Genomic DNA, 22,171 nt, shown 5'->3' on the forward strand with positions numbered 1-22,171 from the left:
AATTAGTTCTCTTTTTTTCCACATATTTAAATTATGCTAAAGTATATCAGAAGTCGTACTAGGATAAGGTACAGTTAGTGCTGAGTGAAACGTACCCCTTTGCTTAGTAAATATGGCAGAACAGTAAGTTTTAATTTCTGGATATTACACAGAACAGCTTATTTTGGTGTGTAGTGTCTGCAATTTAGTTAATTCTTCAATATGATTAAGTGTAAGGTTTGGTATTTTCATATACTTTTAGGCAGTGTTACGGTAATATTTTTATTTAGAGACAAAAGTGGATAATAAGTTATACTTTTAAGAAATGACAAGACATGCAAGACCACCAGCAAATAATAGCTATTAAATCTTTAAGTAATATGATACTGTCTCTTAAAAAGAACACACATTCTTGATTCAATAGAATGCTGGCAGGGCTTTAACGGACTGGGCTGACAGTTTCCCCTGTTCTTTAAAAGATGGTACAGCAAGCCCAAGAGCATGTGTGTATCTTGTTTTCTTTCTGCAAACAGAAGTTGAGGAAACTGCTCTGGCTACATTTTTTGATCCTTTCATAAAAGCATAATAAAACCAAAGAAACATGCTTTTACCTGTGACATACTTTAATACGCATATTATAAGTACAGAATGGGCAATGGTCTTCTGTACATTTTAGTAATGAAAAAGCAGCAAGTTGTCATATTCGACCTTTAGTGATGGCCTCCATTCTTCTTTGGGGGAAACAGTGTATACTCAATGCCAAGAGCAATCACAAAAGCTGCAAATCCCCACTTGAGTCCTCTAGTAAAGATTTCCATTACAGTGACAGGTTTTGCATAGCCACCCATATACCTCCAGACTTCATTACTAGAAGAGAAATAAAAACAAAAGAATAGAACAGGATCAGTGGAGCCACTGTTACAAATATAACAGTATCTTTGTTTGGGAAAAAAAAAAAATGTTGATTCAACTTAGATATGCATTGAGACTAACATTTCTATCATTTAAGTACTGAAGTTAATGACATCAACTCTAAGCTGTTACACATATTAATCTATATGAGGTAGAAATAACATCGACAAACACAATTCTAGTATGAGACTCATCTCCCCAAATTTGTAACTACAAGTAACTACAAAGACTAGTCACTGTGCCATACAACATCTAGAATAATTCAATCTTGAAGGGTAAGTTTTTCCAGACATAGAAAAAACATCCCAGTGTGGAGACACTTTGTTATACATCAGAACGCTTAACTATGTTAGGCAAAGTCAGAAAAGTCTACTAAAACTGATTTTGGAAAGATAAAAATATGATGTTTTGCTAAACAGTTAGAATATTTACAAAGCTGATGCTCTTGTCTCACTGTTTTTAATGCATTGTTATTGTAATGTTAGTCACTGCTGTGACTGACAACCAATCAGCATAGTGTAGTTCAACCTGCACTATGTAGTTCAGCCAGCATAATCTACAGAAATCTATAGAAAAGAAACAGAGTCTCTAAGGACACCAAGTCTTCAAGAAAAAGGAGAAGAACACATTTACATAGACACACAAAATCAGAACCATCATTTTGGTGGGAGATAGAGATTTTAACAAGGTGATCAAGTATTTATGTTCACAGATCATATTCTCTTGTGCAAATGGTTTCTGTGACTCAGGATGAAAGAATATTGGCATGGCGGAGTGTTTTCTAGTTGCTGTTACAGGATACTTATTGAAAAAGGTGTAGGTTTCCAAATATGACATCTTTCACATAGCTTATTCCATATGGAATATATACATTAATGTACATTTGCTACAGAGATGGAAAAAAGTGCCATCAACCGCAATCTCCTCCAGAGGTTATAGCATGCAAAAAGTTTTAAAGAGATTACTATTATCACTACAAGAAAGTGCTAACAGGTAAAGCCTCTTGCATGAATGTTCCTGGAGAAGTTGCTCATGTAGTTTTTCTTCTTACAGAAGAACTGGACCACACAGCACAAAATATTTACTGTTTTATTCACCAAGATTGAAGAGTACTCAACCAAAATTTTACATAGTTTATGATGGGGGAATGCATGCTAATCATTGTTTTATAGCTGCCTAAATGTTCCAGAATTGCTCTAGCAGAAAAAGAGGTGGCATTCATTGTAGAACAGGACAACTGAGAGGTAAAAATCTCACCTTCCATGATGTACGTTTACCTTACCTTCCATGTTACATTTGTTTCTTAGCAAAATGAAATGCATAGTTGAATCAAATTCCACATGGCGTACTAGTGTATTTCTTATTTTCAAATAAAGGCCTCCTGTTGTTTATGAGCAACCCTATTTCTAGGATGTAAGTTCCACTGACTTCAGCAACAACTGAGCACACAAACTCTGTGCCGAAAAAAGATAGCCTTACTCACATGTGCAAAACCTAGCATAACTTATGTGCTTTGGTGGATGAGGCCCTGGTCACTGTGCTTGATCTATATCATCAGGAAACATCACAAAGTACAAGGGTGCCTGGCAAAAATGCAGAGGCTGGTCAAGGTAATGCAGTGTGTGACCTCTGTGCAAGAGACGGAAACACAACAAAAATTCTAATTTACTTATTGTAGATGAATTTTCACAATTTTTACTAAAGAAAGTATTGTCTGCAATGACAAAACCCAGTTGATGCTACAGGACAACATATCAAGATAATTTTTGAGGCTCTTGCACTTACCGAGCCCATGGATCCCTAAGACCACGTTTAGCCAGCCTTTTCTGAACATCCTCTAGTGGAGTACCTTCCACCTTCCACTGCCTGTAGTCAGGGAGTTCTGTTTGGCCATGGCCATGTTCACTTCCGTGTGCCATACCTAAAAGAAAAGATAAGGAGTTTTTAGCTCTCAGGGAGTCTATCTTATTTTCCACACACAAGGACTAACACCCTGTACAGGAAGAGTGGGGAGGTTACAAGAAGTCCTACAAAACACCAGTTTCTGCTTTGTGAAGAGTGCACCTTTGTTTGAAGAGCTAAGAGACTGTGTAGCATTTCAGAAGCTGGTGATAAAGAACAGCAAAGCAACCTGTACTAGATTGTATTATTTCCCATATAGTTGGCTATTTTGTCTGAAAACCTGTATGGTTGGTTTATTTATTATCAGCAATAGCCACGTGTCTAAAGGCAAGAGTCTTCATATAAAATCATTTCCAAAGAATTAACAGCAACGTTATGTTATTTATGGATTTACGGTATTTTAATGGATTTTTTTCTCCTAATAAAAAGGCCATCAATATGGACCTTAAAATACATAGCATAGCATAACACAAACATTGCCTAGGAACACGAAGAAAAATCAAACAACCTAGGAGGCTAGATAATAGTTCATCCAAGTTTGATATCAGAGTGCCTATATACATGTCACATAAATATTTCAGAATCATAGTTTAAATACTCCACATTGGACTTTTTTTAAATATGCCATTTAAGAAACTGCGTTACAAGTTGAGACCTGTAATGACTAGCTTAGTTGAGACCGTTTTACTGGCTTGAGAGATATTTTACTGGCTGAGTTGAAACAGACTCAAGCCAGTAAAATAGTCTCTCAAGTTGAGACTTGTAATGACTGTTTGAATGGCTTAGTTGAGACTAGCCAGTAAAATATCCTTATTTTTATATTTAGAATTTAAAAGCGTGATGTGGATTGAGAGGTATCAAACTAACTCCATAACTAGAAAATCCTAGATAGAATATAAAACCAAGTAATTTTAAGTTAGTGACTTATGTGCACATTTATAGAATACTGTTTACTATGGCTTATCCCAGCTCCTTTAAATAACTGGAATCCAAAGAGGTCACGAACTTGAATTACTCAAACAATGCAATTGAATGTATGTACACTAACTTGTCACAGTTTAATTTCAAATTTAAAAAAATGCAGAAGATTCCGATGTAAATATAAAAGAATAGGGCATTACAGTAGACATTAAAAACACAGAATCATAGAATCCTTATCCAATGTTAGTTTGTTACAAGCATTTATGCATATATATCAAATATTAAAACCATGCAGAACTACTAGCTTTAAATCCAATCATAACAGCATATTAAACACTTAGAAGATGTTCACATTTCAACAGAAATCAGATTTTTAATTCCCCATACTCCATCATCTTTTTAGTAATAAGTTTGGTCAAACCTACTTGAAAAGAAAATATAAAAGTAGAGATTTCCAATTAAAGGCAATATTTGTTTTAATAAAGTGGTGCAGATATTACACACACTAGTTAAAAATAGCAGGTTTTCCATTTTATGAACTGTAGAACTGTTTAAACTTATTTTGATCTTAGCATAAAAGCAGTAGGGAAGACCAATGTGAGGTATGTAGTTAAGCTACACAGGAACTGTTGACTTTCCATTCACATCCGTATTATCCACTGCAGAAAGAAACAAGAAAACAATGACTTAAATCTTAGAGAGCTGGGCTGGCTATCGAAACAAAGAATTAAGAACTCTATGTAAGGCTGGGCAGTATTGTTACTGCAGCAGTATGTATTTTGTAGCTCAGGGCAATCCTTCAATCTTCAGTGCTGACAGTGAAACTAGCATTTCTCAGGTGCCAATACTAAACTAAGAATTAACTGGTGGCATCAGCTGAAACTTTAGAATAAGAATTTAATGTTGTTGACTCAAAATTTGAACACACACACACCTAGCAGAAAAAAAAAAAAAAAAAAAAGATGGATAATCAATTAAAGCACCCTGTGATGAAACTATCTTGTTTCCTAGTATAAAGCATATGGACTGGAAGCTGTTAAAAGTCACATTTCTTAAATTGTTGTCAACACTTATCCTGTATGAATACTGATTTTGTTTAAACATGGCACCTGTTTTTTTAATTCATATTTTGAAGTTCCATCTTCAAAATAGTAGGCAAGAATTGACTGATTTTGACATTTGCTTAAACAGCTTTTATTTCTTACAGACACTAGAACATTTCAGAATTTTAAGTTCTAAAATGTCAGGATACAAAAGGCATAGTCCTTAAAACTGTGCTACAGATGCGGATACAACTACATTTAGAATTCTGTATGTTCAAAGATTGAGTTTTTTAGGGTTGGTAATAGATATTAACTTAGACAAGCTTACATTGTCTCTTTACAGTACTATAGGCGCTACTTATTCTTCAGAATCTAGAAAAAGCACAATTTTATTCATCTTTATGGAATATATGCTTCATCCTTTTTCATCCCCCCCCCTTTTTTTTTTTTTTACAGTTATCATATGGGAAGAAGACATCTAATTTAGAAGTTTTGGTGCACTGCTCCAAGCGCACGACAGACTTCACATTTTTCCTGTGAGTTTTAAAGAAACAAATGTGCAGATTTGTTGAACTAGGAAAAACAGAAGCTTGTTTGTATCAAATTACATTAACGTTATTATACTGAAAGTGCTTTGAAGCCCTGATTTAAGTGACAGGTTAAAAGATTTCCAAGGTATAAGTAATTCGTTTGATTATCTAAGCAGGTATATTGTAGGCTAGAGTGTTGCTGCCCTGTAAGTTGTCACCACCATTACGCTCATGAAGCGGCTATGTAAGTTTTCTTATATTAAGCAGTATCAGGAAAAAACAAGAGAACACTAGTGCTCATTAGAAGACCGATAAAGGCAGATAGGAACACGAACATTTTCAGTGAGACGAACACACGCTATAAGAAAGTAATGTGAATTTCTCATCTTAACACGTATCTAGTAGCGAAGAGCTAATGCAATGCTCCGCATTTTCAGGAAAATTTAAAACACAGCTTCAAAGCCTGTGACTCCTCAAGAACCCTGGCTGTAGGGGCAAGAACGATGGAGCAGAAAATCTTAACGAGAACTGTACCGCAGTCTATTGCTACCTCCGAAACAAAACAAACAAACACCCTCTCCTACAAATATTTGCCCTTTTCCCAGAAAACGCTTTCTGGGCACACGCACGCCTAGCCCCCAGCTCCACCGGCACGCCAGGGGTCCCCGGTACCTGTCCGCTCCGTGACCGGCCGCCAGGTCACAGCCCCCCGGAAACGGAAGGCAGCGGCTGCTGCCTGCGAAGCAGAAATCGGGACCGGCCACAAGAATTCCTCGCGCTTCCCGTTCCGTTTAATTCCTGCCGGACGAGAGAAGGGGTAAGCACGCGGCCAATCAGCGCGGGGCTTGTTTGGCGCGGAAGCAGCCCAATGGGCGGGCGCGTTGTTGAGGTGGGGGGTCGGTAGCGGCTGGAGGAGAGGTGAGGAGGCGGTGTGGCCGCTCCGCTCGGGACCGGAGTTTTTGAGTGGCGGCGGGTGGGGCTTCGGATGGGCTGGTATCGAGTGCCCCCTTCCTTTTCCCTCCTGCGTTGCCCGTCGGCTGGTGCCGGCGCCCCGGCAGGGACGGAAGCGCGCAGGGGCTGTGAGTGCGGGGGCGCGAACCGTCCCTGCCGCCGCCTCCTCCTGAAGGGAGCGGGGCCGCCCTTGCCTCCTCCCGCAGGGCGCCGCGCTTATGTAAGCCCCGGGCCCGCGCGCCCCCCGCTCGGCCGCTGCCTGGTCTCGGGGCTCTGCTCGTCGCGGGCAGGAGCTGGGGGATTGTTGGGGGTGAGCCCGTCCGGTGCCCGCCGCTGGATGCGTCCTAAAAGGGCATCGCTGTTTGTTTCCCTAGGAGAAGCGTGGAAGCTGCCTGGAATTCTGGAGCTGTGCTGAAAGGTAACTGTAAGTTAAGGGTTTTCTTGAGACCTGCATTTCCATTGAGGTTACTGCTTCGTTACATTCAGTGCCTGTTCCTGGAGAGCTTGGGGTTTGGCGTGCTGTGGCAATTATGAAGTGTTGATTGTGTGACTATCTGAATATACATATATATATATGCGCATATATATATATGTACGCTTCGAAGTTGAGTACATTGTGCCTTTTATCTGGAAAGAAACTGATAAAGGTAACCACCCAGTCACTGACTTACAAAGGCTTACACCATTTCTTTACTCTAGATACTACTATAATGTTAATTCTTTATAGCAAAACACAAACTCCAGGATACTGATTTTTGACACATTTATAAAAATGGGAATATACACTGTTTTATAACATGGTATTGACAGGATTTTAGGACAGACTGCAGCTTTGATTTTTTAGTATCTGATGAAAAGATGTTTCAGTTGTTTTTTTTTATGGGGATATTGGGAGAAGAGTTCCAGGAAGAATGCCATTATCATGTTATTAACAGTGAAAGTGTTCTAAATAGTGTGCCATCTGTTTAATCCAGACTGCCTCTGTCTGGCTTCAGCACTGAATGTTTTTTCCCTGGGAGGTAAAGTCTGCAAGATACAATGTCAGATTGAGAGGAGATGCATTTGTTTTTCTCTAATGTGTTGAAGGATGCAACTGGGGAAGGATTCTTTATTTGTTGGGTATCAGGGAGTTAAATCTCCATCACATGGACAATGATCTGTCTGATACTTGTGAAGTATTTCTCCTTTCTTGTAATGATAGAAAGCTACTGGCTATGTGCTCAGCCTCTAGTGTTGCTTTGGAATGTTTATATTTTCCTCAGAAATATTTTTCAGTGATCTGTAAACATGCTAGATACCAAAGAGAATAGTTTTATTTTTGATGGAAAAATGTAAGGTCATGGCCTTGTGTTTTATGTTGTTTGTTTTGTTTTTCATAGTGTATTTAAGTATGGCTTGATCCATGAAGCCGTACTTTACTGATACTGCTGAGTCTATCAGCTTCTATGTTCAGTACTGATCAGAGCAGATTGACTTTGTGTGACCCATTGTAGTCAAATAGAATTATAGTGGAGGAGTAAACTGCAAGATTCACCTTCAAATACACTATAAATTTCAGGGTTGAACAAGGTTTTGGCATCTGTTTCCCCAAATACATAAAATCTCTTGATAGGACTAACTTTGTGCAGTTTATTGATTTGCTCTAAAATGAGATTACTTAATGTCTTGCTTCCTAAATTTTATTTTCTTTCAGTATGTGCTGTACTCTTTCGTTCCAAAATAAAAGACTGCAGATATGAGGGATGTGATGTTTTGGGGATATAGGAAGCTTTATGAAGCTGAATCTTCACCAAATAAGTGAGTTTAGATAATTTTAAGGGACCTCAATGTCTTGTTATAGCCTGTTGTTGAGAAGTAAACTTCAATATCTTTAACTCACTTGTTAAGGCTGGAACTATAGTGTAGACAAGGAGCTAACATAAAGAAGTTTTTCTCTTGTGTAGAACATACTGGATATCCTGTAGGAAGAGAAGGTCATTGGGATTCTGTGTACAAATAATCAGTATTTTTTATGGTTCATTTAGTTGCTTTTTTTTTCTTTGCTACTATTCATGGTGGTGATAATTTCTGAAAATTAAGTGTTCTAGGATGCAGTTACATTAGTGTTGCTCCAGCCATGCTAGTTGTGATTAGCTGGGGTTCCTGCTTATGTTAGTAGGCTAGGGGAAGGTGGCAAGGCTTTCTTGATAGCTTTCAGAAACCCATGTTTCCAGAAATTTTTGTTGATATATGTTCTAGATTAACAGATTCATTGTTGGTACTATTCTTCTCTGCCCGTGCACACTAACATTCTCCTGTGATCTGTACTGAGTGGTATGCTCTTTCAGATTACTTTCTGGAGTAGAGAGCTGTATGACAGACAGTGACCTGATTTTTTTTTTTTTCAACTTTGACATGCAAGAGGTGTGTTGTTTTTCTTTTTTCACTTAATGTCTTAATACATACTTGAATTGCTTAAAACTAAATACTACATATTTTTCTCCTGAAATTGCATGTTACTTTCTCAGGCTCTATGTTGATTATTTATACTTCATTGGAAGCCTGTTTTTATTCAAATAAAATTGTAATTCCTGATTTAATTGCTGTAATGATGAAAAACGTTTTTCCTTAGTCCACCTTGGTTTCTTTAGATTTATTTTTTTTAAAAAAAAAAAAAAGGTTATGAAAGGCTGGAAAGTAAGTTGCCTTCTCAGGCTGCAGTAGAACTAAATATTTCATGGATCGTATTATAATGTCAAACCACTGTTTCACTCCTCTTTTGGAGGATTGATGTGCTATTGCAACACTGTTAGTTTCTTTCTGTATTTTGGCAATCCAGAGATCATTCTTCACAGAACAACTGTACTGGATTAATCTGCTATCCTATCTTGAAGTCTAAAGCTGGTATGTGACGAGACCATTGTTTCAATCCTACTCATTCCCCAGGGCTGACAGCAGATGCTCTATTCTTACTCTTTTTTTCTAGGCAAGTGTATCAGGTTACTCCTTAGGTCAGCTCTCCCAGTCTCTCAGTGGGGATGCTGTTTTGTGTAGCTTTTTCTTCCATGAATGTGCCTAATTTTTTAAAACTCTTGAGTCCGCGTATGGTTTTTGAATCAGCAAGCATCACCATATATCTTGTGTTGCGTGAATAACTCATTCCTATGTACTGTTTTGAACCTGTTATCTGAGAACTTGATATGATACCCCTGTTTTCTGTAGGAGGAGGGATGGAATTGTTTGGCTGTTTCCCAAACACTTTGATATGAGTTTAGAATCTTTAAAATCAAGCTAATATGTTCAGTCAAACACTTGGCCTGGGCAGGAAAAGAATTTTAGCTTTCATTTTTTCATTTTCTTTGTTTGTTGCTTTGTGTTAAGATATAAACTAATATCTGACAGGGAAGCTGAAGGCTTCCTCAGCTGACTCCCAGTGAAGTCCATCTTTGCCATAGGAAATACCATTTAGGAAGAAGTCATGACTCCTGGGGAGAAAGTGATCTAAGCAGACACAGTCATCAGTCGTAGGTTTTGACTTGCTACTTCAGTCAGGTATTTTCATTTACAAATGGTATAGTTACAAGAAGTAATTTTTATTTAATGCTGTTTTTAGCTGTGCTTCCTTTGCAGTTGTTACCTTGTAGTAGATAAAATTTCATGCAGAATTTTGTTCAAGCAAACATTAACTTCTGAGTTGCATAATTTGCTCAGACATTTCATGTAGGCTCTAAAGGTAACTGTAGAATAGTGATGGTGACTTTGGGAAATATTTGTAGGTGTTACGCATTATCTGACTAATCTTGTTTTTCCTGAACCTTTGTTTTGCTGTCCTTTTTTTTTTTTTTTTTTTTTTGGTAGAAACTGAGATTCTTAAATAATGGAATCACTGGAGGATTGAGGTTGGAAGGGACTTCTGGAGATCATGTAGTTTAACCCCTTTATTCAAAGCAGGGCCTACTAGGGCAGGTTCCTCAGGACATGATCCCCTCAGATTTTGAAGGCAGAGACTCCACAGGCTCTTTGGGTAACCTCTTCTAGTGTTTAAACCACCTCACTTTGAAAAAGTTTATTTTCTTATGTTTAAATGGATTTTCTTATATTTCAGTATGTGTGCAGATAGATGCAAATATTTTGAGTGTGAAAGTGTTTAGTTTGTACTTGTTCACAAATAAAGATAACCTAGTTAGTTGGTTGAACTTTTCTCTCTGTACCTTTCCTTGGATAATTCATGCTTCTATTAACAAGCCAAATAATTTGATTTTTTTTAAACTTCAATCACAGAACATACATATGTGAGTGATTCTTCCCCCCGCTATAGAATTCTGACCTTAGTCCTTAAACTTGAAGCATGAGGTCAGGAGGTAGAGGGGCACTTCTGATGAAATAGAATGTTGTTGTATAGTAACACCAAATTCTCTACGGCCAGCAGCACCACAGAGAAGAAAATGTATAAACATAGATCAGGATCGGGTGCTGGGCAAAATAACACAGTCCACAAACTGTTCCAACATATGCTGCAAGTTATCAATAATTAATAAAAGTTTTGTATTGTAAGGAGAATTACAGTGTGGCCATTAGTCATTCTTCTGTTAGCATTAAATCTTTTGTCAAATATAACCCACTACACCCAAATTGACTATGTATTCAGTTTGGAGCCAAAAAACTTAGAAAAGGTATGTTACAGATGTTTATGGTATGGCATTTATGTCCATATATAGTGTTTTAGGAGTAATAAATTATGTGGTTATGGAACGTATTTGTTTAATAAACCATGTAGCTACTCTTAAACTAATTTGCATCTTCTTATTTTGTGCCCTTGTAGTGTAATCTAGGTATAATGCACCCTTCTGGTGTATTAGGCTGAACTCTGTTAGAGTGTTACTCTGCTGCCATGAGATATCCTTTTCCTCTAAAGTTGTGGGTTTCTCATCTAGATCCTATTTGAAAATGCTTTGGGGAATAAAACTTACTTATCTACTTCAATATAAATTTAACTAGGAGTCACGGTTTGGGTGATTTGTAAAGAATGGTCATTGTCAAGTCATCTTTTTGTTTTTTTCTTTGATTTCTGCTCTGCAGGCAGTCTGGCTTGCTCCTGTTGGCCACTGCTTATGTCAGTTCTGCTGCCTTGACCTCTTGGTATTATTCTGTAGAGCAGTATGTATACTATGGTTCAAAAGTATTAGTTTACTTTTGATTGGAATATAGAGAACCAGAGATATTTGGAAGATTGCACTGAGTAGTGAACTAAAATGGCTATTGCAAAGTGGTGAACTTTATTTTTCTCCCAGTACAGAATATTGGGAGTGGCTAAATTCCCTGCCTACATGATGCTGTTCAGCTCAAGACCTGATGGAGGTTGATGGAGCAGTGGAAACTTGTTAAAACTCTTCCAAGAATTTGTTCTTTCTGCATGGTTTGGGGGTTCTTTCTGCACGATAGAGTACTTACACAATATAGAGTTAGATAATAACTGATTAGAGTTAGATAGTAATTTATTTTTGTAGTCCAGAAATGCTAAATCTATGTTCTTGTGTGTAATCTGAGTAATTTAGCTAACTTTATTATATTTTTTAATTTACTGTGATTCTTCAGTAAACTGAAATGGTTAGGTCTTCTTTACTGGTGTCTACATTCTGTGTGGTTTGTGAGTTCTTTAAATAGTTACATGTTACTGTTCCACTGAAGTATCTTTAAGTGTGATGTATGATACCAACATTTGCACAGGCTGTATGACTAGTTTGCTGATTCATACAGGGCAGTGCTGGTACTTTGGGGATTTTTTTCCTCTTCCCATTCTCTCTATTTAGTAGATGTATTTGGGGTTGTCTTCCCATTTGCCCTGCCTTGGCATATATTAGAGGTGAGGGGAACTAGTCTATATCTGGAAAGAGTGAAATAAATTTATTTCCTCTTTATTCAGGTAGGTTGGCACGTGCGTGCTGTTTCTGAGAATTCTGGTATCTGTTTCTTCTTTCTGTCTCCTTCAGTTTTGAGAATACCCTGAGCTTTAGAAGAGGCTGGAGACCAGCCCCTCTGCATGTTTGCCTCTGTTCTGGTTTGGAGTAGGGCCACGAGGTAGAAAACTTGATTTAGAAAGTATATAGTATAACAGTAATAGTATAAGGGTAAGGGGAGGGTATGTTAATATATTTTCAAACTCTTCATATTCTAATAACAGCAATGAGATGGTTGCTAAAAATCAATTTACTTCAATGAAATTACACAAGAAGCGATTGAGGAATCTGTTAAGTAATAATAATGTTTTTACATTATTTTACAGAGAAATGTAAAGAACGCTGATGAAGGATTTATTCTAGCAAAAGCTTCTATTCCTCTGTATGGGTAACAGTGGAGAACTTTCCATTGCCTTTTTTAAAGACATTCAGTTGAGCCGGAACAGCATGAGCTAAATATGGACAAAGGAGACCAAGGGGAGTTTAGATCTGGAATGGAAAAATGACTAGTTCCTTATGTGCGTGGAATTTTTTCTTTTTTTTAAGCTGTTTGCATCTTGTTCTTGGCATAGAGCAGGTCTTAGTCAAAATTGCCGGGCTTCAAAAGCTTCTTTTAGATTGCTAATTATGTGCCCATTCTATTTCATAATTGTAATAGAGAAGCCATGATATGTGGTGGTAACTTGATCTTGTCAATGTTGCATCTGTGCGTTAGTTTCAAGTAGTAACATCCTTAAGTTTATGGAATTTATTAAACTACATTTCGGGTAATTTTTTTGGAAGATAACAGAATGAGGTGCTGTTTTTGTCAGGCTTTATGTGAGCCATTCTCATAGCTTAATGAACTGCAATAGAATGCAGCACTCATCTTTACCTTGTCAGAGTAGCAAGAACTTTGTGCAAGTCTCAAACAATTAAGTATTACCTATGGAAAAACAAGTAGAGCTGAGCATCTTGGGGTGGAAGCTAAGTTGAATGAAAGAAATACCTAAAATATCAAAGTAATTTAAGCTAAGCATTTATTAAACTGTATTTCTGAGCTGTTTAATTTCATAGATGTTCTGTGACAGCAACTCTTCCTTTGAAAGATTTTCTTTATCTTCTCACCATAAACAGTGTTAGAACTTGAGAGAGCAAATACAAACTTTAAAATAATTTGCCCTGACTGTTAGCCCAGCCTGTTCAGCTGATTGTTGCAATGTGAATGGTTTAGGCACAGTTTAATGTCCAAAGGACAGGTTTGAGAAATGACTAAGAAAGTCCTTTGCTTGTGAGGGTACTGAGTGGACTAGGAATATTCATAGTAGTCCTAGTGAGGATAACTGCTAATGTCAGAGAAAGTCGTTTTTTCTGCATCAGTGGTGAAAATACACACACAGTCACTCTTTGTACATACAGAAATGAAACTTTGTTGGTTTGTTAGTTGCTTCAGCCATAGAAGAGAGCAGATGCTTTTGGGACATGGATGTGTCACTGCACTGAACTCTTTACTTTGAGAGAGTGCATTTTTTTTTTTAAAAAAAAATTCTAAATCCTTGCTAACAACAGGTCTACTATGTTTTTTTCTAGCAGTTAATTTTCAGAGTTTATATGGAAAAATCTAAAACTACTGTACCAATCTCCTTTTTAATTGAAGTTAAGATGTTGGCATTTTATGCCTGATTTTTAAGTTGCCGAGTTAGCTCAAATACAATCTCTGGCATTAAAAAAAAACAACCAGACCCAAAACTGTTGGAAATACTCCTGTAAATTCCATAATAATTTCTATAAATTAGCTGTATTTGTATTTTACTTTTTTTTTTTTCCCTAGCTACTTCAATGTTTATCTTGAAATAAAACTCAAGTAAAACTCATGATGCTAGAGCAGAGAAAAAAAAGTGCAACTATGGAATTTCACAATTGTGCACAAATTCCTAATCAGGTTAAGGTTTGTGGATGTATTCCAGACTGAATTAGAGGTCAGTGGGCAGTACTAATTGGCACTGATGCTGCTGAAATTGTGAAATCAAGTACTGTGCTGATTGTCACAGGGTGTTACAGGGTGTTGTCATCCCTCCACCTCCTTGCCCTTGTCCCCATCTTTTTTTAGCAATGTATATTAACCAAATGTGCAAAGGTTATGTTTGGTTTGTTCCCTCTGTGCCCTTTTGCTCAGACTTGAGGATACTGATCAATGCTAAAGACAAAACGTGACAATGTGAGAAAAGTAGAAGAAAGTTCAAAGAAAGTTGTGTAAAGATTAGGATGCCTCTAGATGCTTATTTTATGTAATAAAATAAGATTTAAAGCATGCTGCAGAAAGCTTTAAAATGATCTATTGGTCACTGAGAATACAGCTTTCCTTTTCTTGCCAGCTGCTGGAAAATAACTTCTTTAGTACTGCTAACGTCTGAAGGTTTTGTAGGAATGTTACCACATTTGGCTGGTGGAGATATGCGTGGGTATGACAGTCAACTGCTTATCTCTTCTAATAATGCTTCCATGATGATAAAATACCAGACATTGTATTTAATAGCTTATTTTAATACAAATCTTTTGATTTTTGTGAGATGTGGGAGAGAGGAGGGACAGATAAATCAATATTATTGTGCTGGTTAGGAAACCTTAATCACACTTTAAAGAGTTTTCAGCTTTAGCAAGTTTTGAATATTTCAAGTTCATGTTCCAACAGGTAGGTTTTAATAGACAAAAATATTTTTCCTGCATCTTTTGTCTTTATACAGAATTCCAGTAATAGTTATTTTATTGCTATTTTTGTGAACTATTGGGAAATTCTGCTTTAGTAAGCATGTTGGCTTTGAATTGATTTGTATGATTGTGATGACTGTATTTTTGTCTATGTGAATGCAGACTGTATAGCTTTCTGAAATATGGAATATTGGTATTAGTAAATAGTCTCTGTGTGCATTTGCCTTGCATCTATGAAAAATGAAAAAAGTTCTAGCATTTACTTCTTTATTGCTTGAAAATGTTTGAAGTTAGGATCTTTATTTCTTGGTTTTAGTTACTCAAATGACAGAGGACTGATTAGGAAACAAAATAATTAAAATATAGCTACAAAAGTCTTATTATGCCAATTGAATAGCTGGGAAATAAGACAAAAAGCATAAGGATTTTTTCTGCCCCAAGTATGAAATTCCTACTGCTCACTGATAAGAAGTGATTATTGCATAATCTTATTAAGTACAAGTGTGTACGTAATTATAAGTACCAGGGTACCGGGTATGGATTTGTATTTTGTTCAGAACAGTTTTCTCACACACACTGAAGTACTCACACTTGGACTATGTGGGTTGGACTTTTTGTTGGTGTTGGTGTGTGCCTCTTATCAACCTTACCTTTCAAGAGGCTGCTCGGTGCTGTGCAGGTACATTGTCTGCATGCCAATAACCCCGGTGTTCCTAAACTTTCTGTCTGAGTTGCCTTTGAAAGACTGTCCATACCTGTTTTATGAATCATGATGTAGGGTATTAGAGGAGTATATTCCTTGCAGCAAAAACATATAATCGAAAAATCTCAGGTGCCTGGTGCTTGCACTTCAGTACGTGCTCACTATTCCTATCAGCACAATCCCATAGGGAAATGGAACAGCGATATATTTAAAAGGCTGTTTAATTAAAAACAGGCTTTGATTATTTTTTTTTCTGACATATTTGAAGAGGATGAACCAAATTTGCTGTATTGCCAATAAAATTAAAAAAAAAAAAAAAAAAAAAGTAAGGTCAGAAATGTTACCTAGATGGGCAGCATGACTTACCAGTAGAAGAATAAGGAAACTGTATGTCGAGTATATTTCATGTGGATAAGTTTATATTTCAAGTGGATGTGCTATATAAAATTTGTTAAAGAAGACCCTTTTGCTTAATGTTTCAAAAAGTAGTAGTATAACTCTTTTGACATATCTGCATTTAAGGCCATCTCTGGTCTTTTTCCAAAGGTGGATTTACTCAGGAAGACTTGAGGGAAGAAAAAACATAATTCTACCATTGCTTTGAAGACAGTTTTTAGCAGAACTATTTAGTATTACAAACAAAACCCCAGAGCTTCTCTGTGTATGGGTGAGGTTATGTAAAAATGGCTGAATTTTAGAACTTTGAGTCCTCAGTGAGCATTCCTGCTTTTGTGTTTTATGGTGCTAGAAAATATATTTGAAAACCTAGAACATTGTAAAATTGACAACTTGTAAAGAAATTCCATTCCTCCTTCTACATCAACCATAAACAGAAGGAAGGTTACTCAGAAGCTAGCTGCATGAATTTTCAGTGCTGTTAAATCAAATTTTTGGTAATCTCTGCCTTCTGAAAGTACACTAGGACACTATATGACAAAGCTTTTTAATTTTGTTTAGGCTATGTGTAGAAAATGTTCATGAAAATAGCAGGATGCACTTAATCCCTCTCCCCTACTCCTCTTTTTTTCCCCATCTGCTTCTTTACGGAATTCACCGGTGGCTGATGTGGGGAATAGGGTTGTTTCAGTTGAAGTCACACTCTTAACTGCTTAGTGTTTCATCAGAAAAAGTTGTGGAAATCCTACCACCTCCCAACCCCGCCTTGGTATTGATCTACAGCTAAGATAAAAGAAAAGCATTGAAGAAAGTGTTGCCTAACAGAGATCTGGTTGGTGTAAATTATTTGCGCTAGGTTTAGATTACATTCCTAAAGAGACTGTATATAAAAAATTGCCCCAGAAAAAAAAAGACTTAAAATTCTGGTTAAATAAACAAATAAATAAAAAGTCCCAGTATGCTAGTAACTTAGTGCTCCTCACTATTAAAACAAACAAACAAAGAAAAGCCACTTCACACAAAATATTAACCAGTTTTTTCCTAGGACCAGTCCATCTCTATCCTTTTCTAACATTAGTTTAAGAGTAAAAGAATAACGACTACGTAAACATTGTGCATTGTGTTTAACTATTGAACAGTGAAGATTAATTATTAAACTCATACCAAGGCAAAAGAGGAAACTTGTGTACCTCTTGTACTGGTTTACATTTACTAGTGTTTTAATTCTCATACGGTTGCTTCACAGAGTTTTATAATTCAACTGGATAAGCCACAAAATGCCAGACCATAGTAAGCTGAATTTCAGAGTTTCGCAAGAATTTTTATCAGGTGATTACAATGAGCTGTCCTTTTTTTAGAGGCACTATTTCTTTGCCTGGTTACCATGAAAGAGAAAGTCCATCAAAGACCATATAACCTCCAGCTCTGGAGGAATCCTGTTGAAGTTAATAGGTTTGGTCACTAGCATCAATTTATACAGGACAGTTACCTTAATCAATTGGGTCAATTGAGTGGGTAGCTCATGTTAAGGTAGCTCTTGATGGATCTGTGTTGTCCAGAATCAAGATGATCAGCAACATATCTTACTTATCATTTGTGGATTCTGTTTCATAAAAAGAGATTGGTCTGATTCCAATACAAAAGAACAGTATTTTTCTTCTCATCTTAGGGGATTGTTGTTTGCAGTCCTTAGACCCCCTCTCTAACTTTCAGAAAACAAATACAAGGCAGCTATACTCTGAGCAGTTTTGAGTCTGAATGCTGAAGCATATCTTGTGGTTTTGAATTGCTGATGCTACATTGTTCCACCTGAGAAGAGCAAGCAGCCTGTGTGTGTGTCTTAAGTCCTCTTCATAGTTCACATGCAGGTTTTGATTGCCTCATGTAATCTGTTGGATCAAGTGGAAGATGTCTGTGCTGCAATGAAGTTGTTACCTTGATGAGCAGTGTTGAGATCAATATTTCATGTAACTGTATATTGGTTGTTCAGTTTGCTTTTTTGAAGTCTAGGAATTTCTATTGGGAAAGCAAGACCAGAACATCAATCAGAATTAATTTTATCCTTCAAAACCTTACATCTTAAGTGCGAATGATGTATCTGAGTCACACATAAGAAAATTATGTGATCATGCAATAAAGGAATATATCCTAATGCTTAGGAACATTTAACTGGCATTTTGAAACTGCATGTTGGAATTTAGTATTATGACATTAAGAATACAATTCTTTAAATGATACATCATCTTAGCTATAATTGAAATAAATTTGTATTCACTTGTTTAAGAGTTTATGGATATGTTTAGGTAAGTGTAATGATGGGGGGAGAATCTGACACCTCAGCTTCATTTACTTACATTCTGTTTCACAGAGCTGAAAACTTCACCACCTGAAGTTGGAAATAATAGAATCACAGGTAATGACAAAGGATCCTTTGTGTCAGCTCTCTTTGGGAATTTTTAGGGTAGAGGAAAGAAAGATAGGTAAATTAATTCACAAATGTGTAAGCTAAATTCTAGTTCGGATGAATTGCAGTTGGAAGCAGGTATTGCAGCAAGAAATACATGCTGGTGTCTTAATGGTCTGAAACTGACAGAGCACTTCATGTGTAATGGCTATTTTCATAATATAACATTAGTTTCTGTCAAGGGAGGATGTCATGGCTCAAAAATGGGAAGCTGCTTAGAAACAAGTTCATATTACTAGAACTGTTTCTGCATACGTTGCTTTCCTTTGTGGGCAAGATTGCTATCTGTTTCATTGTAGCGTTTGCAGTCTTGTTCTAAATTGTGTGTTGATTATTTTTTTTTTGCATTTTGTTTTGTTTTTGTTCCCAAAGAAATTCTGTCTCAAGATTTCTTTTAACTGATAATTACTCATTTTTAGCACTTAGTAATGAATGCCCCGTAACTGTGGTTTTGCAAGTGTAAGCCTGCTATTATACATATAGCTTTTTCAGACTACATTTTTACTGTGTTTCCTATCTTTTAGAAAAGTCTTTCTTGATTTAATTTACTTCATGAACCAAAATTCCGTACCAAGAAGTTGCTCAGGAGAGGTAGGGTTACACAAAAAGTAGTTTGCACAGAAATGTTTTTGTAAGTGAAGAAACTAATGAGCTGCAGACAAACTAGCATAGGAAGAGTTATTACGTATGAACTAATGCAAAGGGAGGAAAGCCTATATTGTTTAGTGTAGGATGGGTTATTGCACAGGATCCTGACGAGAATGCTTTAGGTTTAGTGTAGGATGACTGTATGAAGTTGCTTTTGTGAGAAACACTCTGTAGCCAATAACATAGGCTCAGGCGAGGATCTCAGTGAAGTAGCAATTTTATTCGCGATTGCAATGGCGGGCATTCCACAAGCAGGAGTGCACCTACCTAGTCATACAGTACAGTTTGTATACTTTATTTCTTGATGACCGGGACCCTCCCCTGTTTCCCCATTGACTGGGTAATCCAGGTTCACAACCTATCTAATACTTACAGACAATACATGGCCTTCAGTTGCCGGCCTGTTAAATTTCAAATTTCTTTTGGATTTTTTTTTTTTTTTTTTACTGTTTGAAGTGGAAATGTTTCTTCACTTATCTGACTTGACACCGTGATCTTCACCTAATTGTTCTAAGGAGTCCAGTCATCTGCATTTTACAAGGTTCTCTGTTAAGCTTTCTTATCACTGCAAGCATATCTCAATACCACATTCCTTCCCTCTAAACAATGTACCTCTTCAAAAACAACATTTTTATTCCCACACTTCTAAGGTAACTAGTGCCAAGAGAATGTATAAGGTAACATTTCTATGGCTAATCTACATGTGGGTGTTATGTGTGTGTGTGTCCAGTCTTCATAATAGAATAACTAATGCATGCGCTACTGTATTTAAGGCTGCAGGGTAACTCCTTTTAATGCATTGTTATCACCAAAATCCCATAGGTAAAGCAGAGGGAGTACTTGCACATGTCTATTTCCACATCCTAAGTTGTCTTAACTCTTCTCTTTTTCTGCTACATTCATTGTATGAACTCCTAAGAACAGATTTAGCTACAAATGTGTAAGTTAGGGCTGTGGCTTTTTTCAGGTCCTTAGACTCTGTGAGACAAATAGGACTTAATTTTTTCCCCTGGAAAAAATTCACTTCAGCTTTGCACAATTGCTCTGTGCAATGCAGTGAAAATGTTAGCTTTATAATCCTTTATTTTTTTTAAACTGTGCTATAAAGTGTCTTTTCAGTTTAATATTTTCATACTGCCCTAATTGTTTGGCTTTCAGCGTGCTACCAAAATTTCGCATCTGCAAGGCACAATTTCAGTGTAATAATTATTGATAGAGGGCTTGGCAGCACAGATTTCTGGTGCTTGAAAAGGCACAGTAGATAGTCTGGGTCTTAGAATGACTTGGAGGCTTTTGGGGACAGATGGGATGTGTCTTTTCTTTATACCTTTTTTGACAGCAGCTGAAATTTATTTGACCCTTGTCACAAGAAACATCTCAATCTGCGGATGTATGGTATAAAAGTTTGCAAGAGCATTGTCAATCTTTGGTTTTACTGGGGTAGGGCTGCCTCATATCATTTCCATGTAACTTTCTTTGTTGCTGGTATCTGAAAAGCAATTCTTTTTAGCCTGATTACCACTTGTGAGTCAAAGTGGGCATGGAAGTAATGTCTTATGTGAGTGTTTTGCACGACTAAGGCTTGTTTAATAAGGCTTGCAATCTAAATCCCACATGTGGAATAAATATGTCAGTATTTATATTTTAATGTTGGGATGTATGACTGTCTGCTTAAGCTGACAATTAAATTACCTAGAAAGAGTCTCCATTTTTTATTAAAAAGAAGGCTTGAACTGATGGTCTAAATTAATAATTGTCCAGAGAATGTTTTCTTTCTTTCTGTCCTTGTCAGTTTTATACCTCGCAGGAGTTTCTCTTTCTCTCTGCTATGGAGTTGTTATGGCCAAGACAGTTCTGACAGATGGAGTGTACCTGTGTCTAATGCCAGGTTGTGGTTGTGGTTCTTATTTGTTGATAACAACAGTTTTTGAATTTTTGATGCCTTTATCAAAATGGCAGCATATATGTGTATATTAAAGATGATTGCTAGAATATATTTACGTAGATGGATAGAATGGGATTGTAATGCTATCTGTGACATGTTTATTATAATAATGCATATACTTTTAAATAAATACCAGAAGTAATCTATGAACTTTTCTCATAGAAGCCTGTGGTTACCAAAATTGAACATTCTCATGTTTGCATTTCATGTTCTCATTATAAAAACTAGTCTTGTTTTCTATGGGGATCAAACGAGACTAAGAGTCGATCCCTTTTCCAGTGTGGAAATCAGAGCATAACATAGCTGTTTAATATAGTCTAGCATGCAATCTGATTTCATCTGGATGAAGATATTTATGCTTATATTCTGAGCAAATAAGGAAGGAGATGCTCATAGGAGAATATTTTGTGAAGCATATCAGTTAAGTACTAGCTTACACCATTAAGTTTTCTGCTTTATTCTTTTTGTTCAAAAAAAAAAAAAGTAATAACGTAGAACAGGTATTATAAATATGTATGTAAAACTCTTCATATTGCCCCTATGATATGTTATGGTGAGTCCTGCTCTTACTATAAGGAACAGTATACAGGAGTCTAACATTTCTACCTTGTTACATCTTAATGTTTTATTTTTGTATTCTGTTACAGAATTCCATTCTACCTTCCCTACCAGTTGGAACTAAGTTCTTTTAAGGCATGGAGTTCTTTTTTTTTTCCTTTGAATTACTCCTATATTTTTTAAGAAGTTATTTTTCACTATCATTATCCTCATTACTTGCCTCTTAAATGCTTTTCTGCCTGATACATATTTTCTTTTAGGATGCTTGAATCAAATGTGGGCCAGTATTTCAAATAAGAGTATGCTATCAATTTTGTATGCTCTGCTTACATATTTTCAGAACTACTCTGCACTGCTTTTGTGCTGTTAAAAACCTCAATTTCTTTTCTGCCAGCTTGTAAATTCCTTAGCAGATGTTTTCATTAAGTGGGTGAATGTATTATCCAGTCTTTTTCCATTCAGTCTTTTAAAACTCTGCATTCAGGAATAACTCAATGTGAGAAATTCAAATTGCTTTCTGTTTTCTGCACTTGTCAACATGTTGCCCAGTTCCCTTTCTCTAGGGTTCGTGTACAGTCTTGTAATGGGGTGGCGG

General features: G+C 36.6%; 2 protein-coding genes across 5 annotated transcripts in view; one reads left to right on the plus strand and one right to left on the minus strand.

Annotated features, from left to right (window-relative positions):
* Window positions 1-584: 584 nt before the first annotated feature.
* NDUFB3 (NADH:ubiquinone oxidoreductase subunit B3) lies at window positions 585-6,093 on the minus strand. Its single transcript, XM_035332092.1, has 3 exons — window positions 5,960-6,093; window positions 2,677-2,812; window positions 585-846 (listed from the first exon to the last, which is right to left on the minus strand). Exons 2-3 carry the CDS (start codon window positions 2,808-2,810, stop codon window positions 690-692), a joined length of 291 nt encoding a protein of 96 aa, XP_035187983.1. The 5' UTR covers window positions 2,811-2,812; window positions 5,960-6,093; the 3' UTR covers window positions 585-689.
* Window positions 6,094-6,105: 12 nt separating this feature from the next.
* The window catches only part of FAM126B (family with sequence similarity 126 member B), a 54,352-nt gene continuing 38,286 nt past the window's right edge, over window positions 6,106-22,171 (plus strand). The window contains exons 1-2 of one of the 4 annotated variants that reach the window (XM_035332053.1): window positions 6,106-6,205; window positions 6,613-6,656. The gene's annotated coding sequence lies outside the window, so the exon portion shown is untranslated. Of the gene's footprint in view, window positions 6,206-6,297; window positions 6,459-6,612; window positions 6,657-22,171 lie in introns of those variants that run through there. The other 3 variants (XM_035332056.1, XM_035332054.1, XM_035332055.1) reach the window with 3 other exon arrangements.

This window comes from Oxyura jamaicensis, chromosome 7 (genome assembly GCF_011077185.1).
Source record: "Oxyura jamaicensis isolate SHBP4307 breed ruddy duck chromosome 7, BPBGC_Ojam_1.0, whole genome shotgun sequence".
Taxonomy (NCBI): domain Eukaryota; kingdom Metazoa; phylum Chordata; class Aves; order Anseriformes; family Anatidae; genus Oxyura; species Oxyura jamaicensis.

Excerpts from the sequence above, each read along its gene's own strand:
- NDUFB3 (XM_035332092.1), bottom strand. The coding sequence starts at position 2,810 with ATGGCACACGGAAGTGAACATGGCCATGGCCAAACAGAACTCCCTGAC. Across the intron at positions 847-2,676 it reads CTTAGGGATCCATGGGCTCG|TAATGAAGTCTGGAGGTATA; the intron begins GTAAGTGCAAGA and ends TTTCTCTTCTAG.